This window comes from Xenopus tropicalis, chromosome 1 (assembly GCF_000004195.4).
Source record: "Xenopus tropicalis strain Nigerian chromosome 1, UCB_Xtro_10.0, whole genome shotgun sequence".
Classification (NCBI taxonomy): Eukaryota; Metazoa; Chordata; class Amphibia; order Anura; family Pipidae; genus Xenopus; species Xenopus tropicalis.
In genome coordinates, this window is record NC_030677.2 from 134,916,699 (window position 1) to 134,929,410 (window position 12,712).

A 12,712-nucleotide genomic window follows, 5' to 3' on the forward strand; every position below is an offset into this window, starting at 1 on the left:
CAGCGACTAATCTCCCCGTGTGCCACAGCCCTAAACTTCATTAACGTAACAGTTCAGCAACTGCTGATTCTCTGCCTCTCTTTGCCAGCTGCTGCACCTCTGAAACATACATACATTAGGGAACTTTCTGCTTGAGGAGGAAACCCCAGGGGGTGCAAATACCCCCCACCTATGTGTATCTCCACTAAAAGGTAAAAGACCATTAGAAGTCACACCAGACTGCTGTACACGTTATTTAAGGCTCTTGGGCACTGTAAAAAAAAGTCCTTGGGATTTCAACCTCCAACTGGACTGACCTTTTCTAAACATATACAAAACTACTACAGTAGCCTCTTAGCTACAAGACGGATAGTTATATTGCGCCTATGGGTACAGAGCACGTTTATCCTTGTAGACTTCTAATAGACTTTTACATTATCTTGTGTATATACTGCCTTTTAATTACTGATACTTTCTCCGCAGCTTCCCTAATTACTTCCATGCTCTAGGTCTGCACGACTCAGCACCAATAGAAACCCAGCAGAGTGGGAGGAGTCTGGCTGCTACTGAAAGCTTCTGCAGCTCCGGTGTGTGAGTACCTAGCTGTGCGTTGGGCCCTGCTCTTATGGGCAGGAGCGTGAGGAGAACACAAGCATGTCCGCCTCAGTAGTGAGAGCGACTATCAGGGCTGTAAGCAAGAGGAAGCTGCAGCCCACAAGAGCTGCCCTCACTCTGGTGAGTGACCGTTGTACGGTTCCAGTAAAGGCCGCTACTGCGTATAACTTAAGAGACTGTGGCGGAGGGTATTGGGCTGATAAAGGAAGGACGCACAGAACAGTACTAATGCGTGTGGGAATGCGTGTATGCTGTTTGAAAGAGAAACATGGTTTATGTGCGATGAGGCAGCGCTGATACAAACAGTAAGGCAATTGCTTATGTGCAAGGACGACAACTGTACGGGGACAAAAGCAAGGGCATTGAAAACAAGTTTGTTGATTGTCGCTTTAAACTACAATACCCGATAGACTTTGCGCGCTGCGTCACTCTTGGAGGCGGAAGTGATGTAAAACGTGCAATAAGTATTTTTTTGAGAGCCTATAAGCTCTGTGAGAGTTTAAAAAATAAAAAGATTGTGTAGCCTTTGGTACCAGATAGCCAACTCCTCATTTTTTATTGTATGCATATATTTATTTGTTTTAGCTGTTTGCTGGCTAGTGGTGACATGGCACAATGCTTGCAAAACTGCAGTTTTTGTTTATGTTGAGCATAGAGGGGGAGTTTGAACATGACATGCTTCTTTAATAGTGACAAAGACACTTTGTGTATGCATATTGGTATTTAATACAGAATAAATACAACAGAAATGTGGTAAAAACAAAGTTGCACAAATGCATTTTTCTCCTGCGATCTTAAAAGTGAAGAAATATGCTCAATTTATACAGATTTTAGTAGGTGACAGTCTATGTTGTTAACAGACAAAAAAACCTTATTTTTCAACTTAAAAAAATAAATAGTTCACAAAAAAAGATGATTAAACTAATCATGCTTTCTCGGTTACTAACATATTTATAGGAAAACTTGATCAAAATGGCTTCTAAGTTGATTGTACAGCTCAGTTTGACTTATATAGACTACCTTATACCACAGACTGAATGGAAACCATGATAGTCCAGGCCAGAACTCCCCTCCCCCAATAATTTCATAGACTGATACAAACTTTTTCACCTTGTCCAGGAGCTGCCTGGAAGGATGTCAAGAGAGTTGGGAGAGATCTGCAGCCTGAGCCCTATAAATCTATGATAATGATATTTATCCAAAATCCACCTATAATATTAACATTGTTGTATGCTATATATGCTCCTAAATGTGTTGAGAAATTCCATGTTTAATGTAAAATGTGTTATTGTTACTTTAAAGGAGACATATTGGACACATGGGAAAAACACTCATTTTGTTGGCAATTATGAATAATATATGGTGCTAGTTTCACTTTGTGCTAAAAATTAATCTTAACTGTAAAAATGGCCTTTCTATTAGAGCTCCCTATAGATCCTATCAGTTCTATGTCCGTGTTTGAAATGAAAGGTGGGCATGTCCTAATGGTCCCAGCCAGAAGCATAATAGGAATCAATCACAGCCCTGCAGTCACACAAGCAAAGACAGGCTTCAGTTCCCTATCAGGTCAGCCTAGCTGCTGATTGGATCCTATCCTACAGTGCAGTCTACTCAGAGCTGCTGGCTCCCCTGCACATCCAGAGAATTTAGCCAGCAGGACGTGGCACAGGTGGGGGGACTACTGGGGTTTAGTGGAATTTCTCAATAAATAAGTCTGAAACACAACGATTTTTAAGCACAATCCTTCTATATCTAGAGTAGTATAATTCACTGGTACATTCATAATTTTTATATTTTATGTCTCCTTTAAAGGGATTCTGTCATGATTTTTATGGTATACTTTTTTATTTCTATATTATACTGTTTACATAGCAAATAATTTCACTGCCATTTAAAATTTTATTCTTGAACCAACAAATGCATTTTTAGTTGTGATATTGGTGTGTAGGCGTCATCTCAGTGCATTGTTCCTCAGTCTGAGCTTTCAGAAAGAGCCAGTACTACACATTAGAACTGCTTTCAGGTAACCTATTGTTTTTTTTCCTACTCCCATGTAACTGGAGGAGTCCTAAGCTGGACTTGGATTTCTTACCTTTCTTCACCCTAAGAAATGTAGAGTATAACTAGCTCCATGTGAAATTTCAAAATTAAATATAATATAAAAAGATCTGTTTGCATTTTTAACAAACAGATTTCAATGCAGGGTTTTTCTGGAGAAGCTCTATTAACTGACGTGTTTTGAAGACAACTTGCTTGCAACAAGCTTTTGTTTAAATGCATTTTTTCCGTTTATTTTTAGACCCCAGCTGCTGTCAATAAGGTTAAAAAGTTACTTCAAGATAAACCTGACAATGTAAGTATAGTGGCTTACTTTACCAATGTCTGTCATATCTGTTGTTGGAGTGTTTGTGCCCTTTTGTCACATTTTAGATCACAGTCTTTTACAAAAGAAATGCTGGAGGCTGAGGGCACACAGTGTTTTCTCCGCTGCTCTGAGCCTGGGTTTTTTTGCAGGCTGAGAGAAGCAGATCCATTTTCTTGTTGACCAGTACAGCTTTTGCCTCTGCTCGGCTACACAAAATATTGGAAAAGGCAGATGTTTGAAAGTGTTTTGCATCTTTGCTTGTGGCTTAGCAGTGACATTAAAGGACAAGGAAATCCACAAGTCAGGGTAGCGCTTCTTTTCAAGTAAAACCTGCAGTGGCCAGTGCCACTCTGTCATCTCACCAGGCTTTCTCAGTAACTTTAGCCTTATCCCTTTAGTGAAATTGGATTTTCTAGATCTTTAATGCCTTTAGCTGGCAGAAAAAAACAACAAAAGAAAGATGCATGTTAGAAGATAAACAAATTGTTACAAAGGTTTTTAGAACAGCTTATCACATTTTAATTTTTAATCTTGTCATCCCACTATATCCCTTTTCCAAGCCATTGTGTCTTATTAAAGGCCATGTGGGCTGTATGCACGGGGAAAAACCCTGATCTGCTGACTTCTGCCTCACAAAGCACGTATAGGCATGGCATTGGCCAGTATACATTGTGTATACAAAGTATACATTGCGAAAAAGAAAATTTTATATAATATAGGCTTCATCATACTAAAATAAGACATTTTCTAAATATAATCAGTTACAAATTCTTACCTGTTTCTGAAATAATAACATTGCTGTTTACTCTTTCCTTATCAGCATCTCTCTTTCTAAATTCTCTACTCAAGCAGGAGCTAGGAGTCTGATTTTGAATAACAGTTAGGTCTAATATAGCCTTTGGGGGTATTCCTTTTGCCTAGAACAGGGCTGTCCAACTGGTGCCCCCCCCCCCCCCCCCCCCCCACCTGTCTGGCTGCTGTGACTACTTACCTTTGTGTAAGCTTTAAATTGTATCAGTACTGAGATTAACTGGCCCCCTGTTCACACCTCAGATTCAGGCTGTAAACCCATGTATTGTTTAAACACGTAATCCCCTGTCCTTTTACACCTTTTAATCCCTGCATTTTTCACCCCCTGCTTTGTTCACGCCTAAAAACTGGCTTCCATTATCGGTCCTGCACCGTGTAGACCAGAAAAGTTCTGGCCCTCGTTACCACAGAAGTTGGACAGCACTGGCCTAGAAGATGTGTTGGCTCACTCATTTAAAATAACCAGAAATCCTGTCTACAGGCAGGATCTGTGCCAAAGTTGGTTATTTTGTTTTTGTTGGAATCAGTTATTTGTGTGAGCTCTAATACATCTGCTAGGCCTAGCCCTCCTAAAAGATACATTGGATCTGTCAATCAAAATCTAACACCCAACTTGTGCATGGAGAGGCAATGATGAGAAACAGATTGAGAGAGGCCTAGTTAAAATAAACTTAATTCAGACACCGTACAGAATTTTTAACTGATTATATTTAGAAAGTTTCTTATTTCAGTAAGATGAAGCTTATATTAAATTTTCATTTTTGTGATTGTCACCCTTTAAATAATATGCTCCACAAACATTATATCCATAGGTGTGCAAGATGAATGGTACACTGCTGCACATGATCTTGGCTCTGTAAGGAACTGAAACATTATTGTAGTGGAGTATTGGCTTAGTAACTAAATATATTGTACAGGAGCAATTAAACCAAAATGCAAAGGCTAGCTTTGTTTATAAGTACGAGGAGAATGCCATATCGCAAAAATAACCATTTCAATTAATGTAAAAAAAAAATAGCCCTCCACTAGTGATTTCTTAAAAGGTAATGGATAAATCTGTTCCTCAGTTCTTCTCATACCCTAAATTATGTTAAGAGATTTCATTACATGGCAGCAAATATGAAACTACTGTAAATGGCCAGTTCTGCTTTTTACCACTTCCTTAATGATTTGTAAATACCTTTACCTAGTAAACTGAAATTAGGCATGCTGATCTTTCTACTGTATTTATTTTCTATCTCTTTTCTGTCTTGAAATATTTTACTTTTTTTGCAGTCCCTTTTCAGGGATTGTTTTATTGTTTATTGTTATATCCTTAAGTACCCTGTGAACGTGTTCTCAAATGTAAACAAAAAAAGATAAAAAGTTTCATATGATTGGAATTCTTTATTGCAGTACAGGTATGGGATCCCTTATCCGGAAACCCATTATCCAGAAAGCTCCGAATTACGGAATGCCCGTGTCCCATAGACTCCATTTTAATCAAATAATTCAGAATTTTGGATTTCCTTTTCCTCTGTTGCAATAAAACAGTACCTTGTAATTGATCCCAACTAAGATATAAATAATCCTTATTGGATGCAAAACAATCCCATGTGGTTGAATTAAGGTTTTCTTGATTCTTTAGTAGACTTAAGGTATGGAGATCCAAATTACAGAAAGACCCCTTATCCGGAATACCCTTGGTCCCGAGCATTCTGGATAATGGGTCTGATACCTGTATATAAAAATAAGGTAATATATAATATCAGTTTTTTTTTTTAGTACACCCAAGCAGATAGCTGTCTTCATCCCCATTATATATAATCTATAATGTGTCTGACACACTTAGACAATGAATTATATTCTTTTAAGCATAATTTGATATTTACTTGCTCCTTCTGTTGCAGTGCTGAAAATGCATATTTTACTTAATGTAATTAAATATATGAGCAGATTAGGGCTTAGAGCTGCACAGGTAACAGAAAAAAATAAATAAAAAGAATATAGTGCAGTGTATTAAATCAAACTATCAATTAAAAAAAAAAGTATTAAAGTGCAGAGAGGGGAAATTGAGAAATGTGCCACTTGTATAGGTTTATGTGCAAAATGTAAAGCATGGCTTGTAAGTAACCTGGGCAGCTGTAAGAAGTGGTAAAGGTCTTTGGTAGAAATATTGGATCATTGCATAGAAATATTGGATCATTGCATGCCTTCCAGCTGTTTTTGTATGCAGTTGAAAGGAACATAGATGTTTATTATAAACATAGCCACTATTGTGCACTTTGAAGATTTTATCCCTGTATATGTAGCATTATTGAAGATTTGTCTCCTGTATTTACAAATTGAACCATTTTATAGATTCTAATTGCTGATTATTTGGTATTTTTATAAATGTATTTCATACTTGTAAGCAACTGAATGTTTTGCAGGTGCACTTTGATTTGATATTTTGAAATAGTCTTTTCCAATTAAGAATCTATATGAACTGGTCCATACTGTTTGGTTAAAAGGGCAGCATACCCTCTTTTTCAACCTTAGTTCCATGAATTGAGCTTGTGCTGGACATACTTTTTGCCTATTGTTTTTACTAAGAAATATGTGTGTTTTTGTTATTTGTTGTATTAACTCTTTTACTGCCAACGACGTATGGGATACGTCATGGCAGTAAAAGGGCTTAACTGCCAACGACGTGTCCCATACGTCGTTGGCATTTAAGCACTGCTCTCTGCAGCGGCGGCATGTGCCGCCGCTGCAGAGAGCTTCTATCCATGACAGCCCCCCTGGGCAATGTGCCAGGGGGGCTGTCATGAGGGTCCTGCGAGCCGATCGCTCGCAGGACCCTCCAGGAAGCAGCAGACGCGATCGCGTTTATGCATACTTCATGTTTCGGTTTGGGTGAACCTTTTATAAGTGTCTTAGCCTTGTGTATTTGTGGCAGAGCAGTCTTGCTTACTGAATGGAGAAATTATTGCTTATGCCTAAAGGTTACAAATGTTTCTCTGGTGTGAAAATAAGATGTTTATATTTCATTTGTTTCTGTCATCTTGCTTAATGGGCTTTAAAGAACAAGGAAAGCATGTACCCCAAGTCTGCAGTATGTTTATAGCAAGCCCATTGCTGTACCTGATTGCTGAATTATTTTTTGCAAATTGAACTTATTACTCCTGCTGTTAGCTCAGATAAGATCGCTAATTCAAACTCAGTCGTGGCCACGGGTTGAAGGAGGCCGAGCAAAACACACACCGATCGCCTCAGAGAAGTACTAATTTATAAGCACTAGGTGATCGTGTGTATATATCCTGCTCTGTTTGTGTCTCCCCATAGTAACTGTGCTGTTGGTAAGCCCTTTCTAGGGGGAGGGCTTTACAGGGCGAGTCTTAGGGGCTGATTTACTAAGACATGAATTCGAATCCGAATTGGAAAAATTCAGATTGGAAAACGAACATTTTGGCGCCTTTACGACTTTTCGGAAATTGTCTTGACTTTTTCGTTACCAATACGATTTGCTTGAAAAAACGCGAGTTTTTCGTAGCCATTACAACTTGCGTGAAAAAACGCGAGTTTTTCGTAGCCATTACGATTTGCTCGTATCTTGTTGCGACTTTTTCGCATTGAGCGCTCGTAAGCGGCGGGCGAAACTTTCAGACTTAGCATGATTTTGGAAGCCTCCCATAGGACTCAATGGCACCCTGCAGCTCCAACCTGGCCCAAGGAAAGTCACCATACTGAAGCTTGAATGAATCCGAATGTTTCGTACTCGGCGCGAAAGCTGCGAAAAAGTCGCGACTTTTCGCGCAAGTTTTAACGCTACGAAAAAAATCGCAACATTTTGCGCAACTTTCGGAATGGCTACGAAAAAGGCGCGTCAATTTTCTGAAAAATCGCAAAATACCAATCATTACGAAAAAAACGCAATCGGACGCATTCGGCCCGTTCGTGGGTAAATAAATGTGCCCCTTGGTGAGTGCTCCCTGTCATGGCTTAGAAAGCTCACTCACAAGTATTTTTTGATGCACATGTGCTGCCTACTGGTTCTGTCATATGCACATGCTCCAGGGTCTTGGTCTCTGTAAAGGAGAGGTGATGATGGGTATTTTTATCAATTAAGTCCACATTTTTGTCTACAATGAGATGAATGATTAGAAATAGGTCTTGAAATGGAGGGGACTTAAGTGCACAAATGACACCACTGAAGGGATGCCTTTGAAAGGAGATTGAACTTTCCTTGTTCTTTAAGGGCCTCAGAACTTGTAGGGAATACAAAAAGTGTTTGAAAATTAAATATAACTGAAATTATATTCTTAAAACCATGAGGCTCTTAGGCATTCTGGACTAAAAACTCAGTTAAAGGGTCAATATATGCTTTATTTTTACTGGAAAATGATAAGAATATGCTGTGTGTGTAGCATTAGTCTAAGAAAATCTCTGGGTTTTGTCATCTGCTAGTCATGTTGTACGCAATAATGTCTTTGATTTCTTTTCTTTTGTGGTTGTTGTTCTATTTATTTAGTTATGCACATGTTTGATGTATGTGTATATTCCTTTTAACAGATTGGTTTAAAAGTAGCAGTTCGGACAAGAGGATGCAATGGGTTGTCCTATTACTTAGAATATGCAAAGTCCAAAGGGCCATCAGATGAAGAAGTAGTTCAGGATGGTGAGTTTCTTATGTATTATAAAGCTGCATAATTATCAAAGAGAGATTATAGTTTACCACAAAAAACTCGCCCACTTTCTTTACATTCGTAGTGAATTTTTATAAGCGTATTTATCAGTGGGTGAAAGTGTTCACCATTTAATAAATATGCTTCTAAAAATCCCATAGCAATGAAAAGAAAGTGGGTGAGTTTTTCTGTGGTAAACTCTTATCTCACAGTTTGATAAATCTGCCCCCTTAATGCATGGCCTACATTATCCTGAACAAATACTGCTAAAGTTTGTTTGTTTTTTTCCGTTTCATTCTGGAGGAACACGTAGTTGAGATTTTTTGTGTGGGTTAGTGTCTTCTTTAGTATTGTGATATCATTTCTTCCATGTACTCCACTCAATTACTCTCCATTTCAAATGTATTTTAACAATTGGGCTCAGGTTTCTAAAAGCTCTTTGCTCTAAATATTACAGTGCACTACAATTCATGCAGATGATGCATTTATTGTGCTATCATAAAACAAATTTCTAAACTAAAAACACAAAGCTTATTTACTGCTTATTATAATGTATTGCTCTATGGTTTATTTTCCTCCAGGTCTTTGTCTTAAAAATTACAGATAATACAACCTTATTGCCTACAATAATAAAGGCAACCCAGTTTACTCAGTAGACTAGTTAACCCTGCGTGTTAGCAAGTAAAGACATGCAAACACAGTAACTCTCAGGCTCAGGAATATTCTTGATTTTCTATACCGGATATGCTAACAAAAAACATAAGGGGTAGAAAAAAACATTTTTTTTTCCATTTTGTGTATGATCTGCTCCAAGTGAAAATCCCAAAGCACCCAAGATTGCTTCATTGGAGGGAGTTGGGGAACCCACATATGGTTTCTTTAGTTGACATACAAATGGTAACATTTTAGTCTGTTTTCCTGTGTTTAACATAGAAATTGCAATGATTTACCTAAGGACAGGTCCTTTAATTTCTCGCATGCCTTGCTCCTTTTCGGACCCCGTTGGCCAGTTTCGGACCCCGTTGACCCCCGTGTAATTATTTTTAATAAAGTGCCGCGTAAATTGATGGTGCTATATAAATAATGATGATAATAATAATAGCTGAAAACAGAGCCGGGACAAGTAGTATTGTCACACAAGACTGTTTGGCTCACTATTTTGGGATATATTGAGTCATATGGAGTTTTATATTATTATTTTCTTTTATAGCAACATTTTACAGAGATAATATAGCAGTTCATGCCCCAGTGGAGCTTACAATCCAATATCTGTCACACACCTTCAGGCCAAGTAACCATTGTATATTATTGGAGTGTGGGACAAACCCAGAGGAAAGCCATGCATGCAGAAAGCATACAACTCATTGGAAGGCATCAGTACTAACTACTAAGCCACCATATTGTTTCTACTATAACATTATAGAAAAATATGCCATTCTCTCAGTATGGTGCTGCATCTAGTATCTTATGCATGTTTTCAGCCAGGACTCAGTGTATTGTTTAGGCAAACTATCCCTAATGCAGTATAAAAATATTTTCGTCACAACACTTGTCTGAAGGGGTTTTTTCAGTGCAGAAATTATAGCAAAAACCCAGTATTGTAATTGTACCTGTGCTGATGTGATTCTAATGAAAAACTCCAGGAAGATTGCTTGCATTTACTATGTAAAACCAGGTGTAGGCGTACCCTGAAAAAGTCATGCATAAAAATGTATTGTTATTATAATCCTTTTAAAATCTAAAATGATATCTGTTTTGCATTTTGTGTATAAACCCATATCTTTTCCACTCACAGATGTACTTCTTTTTATTGCTGTTTTTAATAGGGGTTAGAGTGTTCATAGAGAAGAAGGCACAGCTGACGCTTTTAGGAACTGAAATGGACTATGTAGAAGATAAACTTTCAAGTGAATTTGTTTTTAATAATCCCAACATCAAAGGAACGTGCGGATGTGGCGAGAGCTTCAATATTTAACATAGCAAGACTTTTTTGCTTGCTTTTAGCATTGTGAAATCTCTTTCGTCTTTCCTGCTATTGTCTAGCACTCTTGCCAGACTGCTGTCTTTGAAACATGGTCTGTTCCCACTAAATAAAGGTCCCCATGCATTGTTAGAACAATAGCTACACACTAGACTGTGCATTCATAACGTGGGCTCTTAGCAGGGAAAGGTCATGTTGTGTTTGTTACCTACTAATTCTGCCTTTTTGAGTTATGGAGCACAGTTATAAAAAAAACTGGCCTGTATTAAAAAACATATTTTCTCTTTCAGCGGTGGGCAAGTTATGTGCGACATTTGCTGGAGTAGTCTTTGTTCTCACTAAACCACCTCAGGCACTGCATTAACAGCAGTACCCCCATCTCTTAGGGAGCATTTGGCTGCAATATGATTGGGTGGAAGTTTCAGAAGTGGCATTTCTTCCCTATCTATTCTTTAATAATTTATCAAAGAGCTTTTATACAAAAAAAAGTCATGCTTTAAAATATGTATTATACTGCTCTACTTTGCAGAAGAAACTTTTTTTTTTTTCTTCCAGCAGGGAATGGAAAAAAACACATTGTTCTGTTTCAAAGGCTTTCATTTCAGACAAGCTGAATGAAATGGTCAGTGGAATCTCCCATTATTCTGTTTATTTGCAGTGTATACACCTTTAATTTAATGTAACGCAGCAAATAAAAAGTAGCTCAAAATTTTTTTCTGTTTACCTGTTGTAAACATAGTAAAATTAAAAGTAATTTAGTTTGCAGCTTGCTGAAGGAAAATGTGGTTATTTTACAAGTCAGAAGATAATCCCCCTGTATAATGAAGTCCTCATCTATAAACCTGAGACAGTCTGCAGCTGTGGGAAGGATGGAGGTTGTAGCTTTGTTCATGTTACTAGAGGTTGGTAAACAGACAAAGTTTGCAGAAACCAAGCAGATGTTGAGTTTTAGTATTGTGTGAAGTCCTAACTTGATGATTAACTGTGGATTGCTGGACCGAGATGTATTTTATTCATGTTGGTTCATTACTTTTTTTTTTTTTTGTGCAGTTTGTATTCTGAGCAACTTTACTAGGTGATGCTAGGTTTACCAGATCACTTTAAAATTCAGGGAAACATCTACAAAATTCAGCTGGAAGGGCTGCACTGTTAGCAATTGAATTTAAATGCAATTGGTAAAAACCTACAGCATGTTTTAATTAGATGTATTAATTAGATGTGAACCCTACCCATGGGCAAGTTCTTGTATTGGAAAAGTAAGGTTAAAGTGACAGTATATGCCAGTGGTCAACATTAAAGGACATGTAAACCTCCCTCAGAAAATGTGATCAGTAAACAGCCTCTTTGAAATATTTTAATACCTGCCACTCTGAGTGTTAAAAGGTTAATAATAAGGCTGCAGCATCCCCTTAAAGGACATGTAAAGCCTACATCTGCCTACAATGTATATCAGTTGGCCATGTCTCCCCCACCCAAATGGCATTATTTGTACTGCATATATCCCCCCCCGCTTGCCAGCACCATCACATTTTCCTAAAGCAAATAGCAGCTTTCACCCGGTGGCCATTTTTCCTCTGATACATAATCAGTTGCATTTAAATCTGCAAACAGCATACACACACACACACACACACACACACACACACAGACCCTTATTCAGCATACATTTCATCAAGAATACAGGAGAGTTGGTTGGGGGGAAAAAAATTGAAGCAGGCAGCTAGAGTTGAGTTTCTATGGGAACCAGCAGTGCCATCTTTTCTCTGGCTGCTAGACTGGGGGGCGTGTTTAGTAATCTGAGCTTAGAACAACTGAGCATGCCCACAAGCCAACAGCCAAAGCAAATTCCTGAGGGAGGGGGGCAAGTGGGTTGCAGCCTTACTACTCTGCTCTAGCTGTGCACTCTGCTGGGGAAACATGTTTGTGTCATAGGGAAAATAGCTGCCAGGTAAAAGCTGCTGTATTTTTATTTGCATCATTTAACTATTGATTCCCCAATTTGTCTCTGTTTCAGGTTTATGAGTAAGGAGTTGATTATACAGGAAGTATAACTGTGGTACCGTCTGCTCTTTGTAAAGTTGCTCTTAAATAAACCAAGGACATGGCATCAGATGCAAACTTAGGGGTATATTTATCCAATTTGCCAAAGTCGCCAAAGTTTCCTCTCAAGGTGACTTTGGCAAATCACGGTGCCGCGTATGCCATCCCACCGGTAATTTACATTCTAGCCAGTAGGATGGCATTGCGGAGAGATTAGACGCCCACAACAACGGAGATTTGTTGCGGCGCTACTAATCTCCCTGTATGCCACGGCCC

The 12,712-nt window shown here is 38.4% G+C and overlaps 1 protein-coding gene across 2 annotated transcripts; it reads left to right on the forward strand.

The window, feature by feature from the left end:
• Positions 1-479: 479 nt before the first annotated feature.
• isca1 (iron-sulfur cluster assembly 1) lies at positions 480-10,700 on the forward strand. 2 transcript variants are annotated; one of them, XM_002934972.5, is made up of 4 exons: positions 480-714; positions 2,894-2,947; positions 8,303-8,408; positions 10,242-10,700. In XM_002934972.5, exons 1-4 carry the CDS (start codon positions 634-636, stop codon positions 10,388-10,390), a joined length of 390 nt encoding a protein of 129 aa, XP_002935018.1. In that variant the 5' UTR covers positions 480-633; the 3' UTR covers positions 10,391-10,700. The 2 variants fall into 2 exon arrangements, with proteins under 2 accessions (XP_002935018.1, XP_017944916.2); XM_018089427.2 differs by lacking the exon at positions 480-714 and adding an exon at positions 801-899.
• Positions 10,701-12,712: the final 2,012 nt, after the last annotated feature.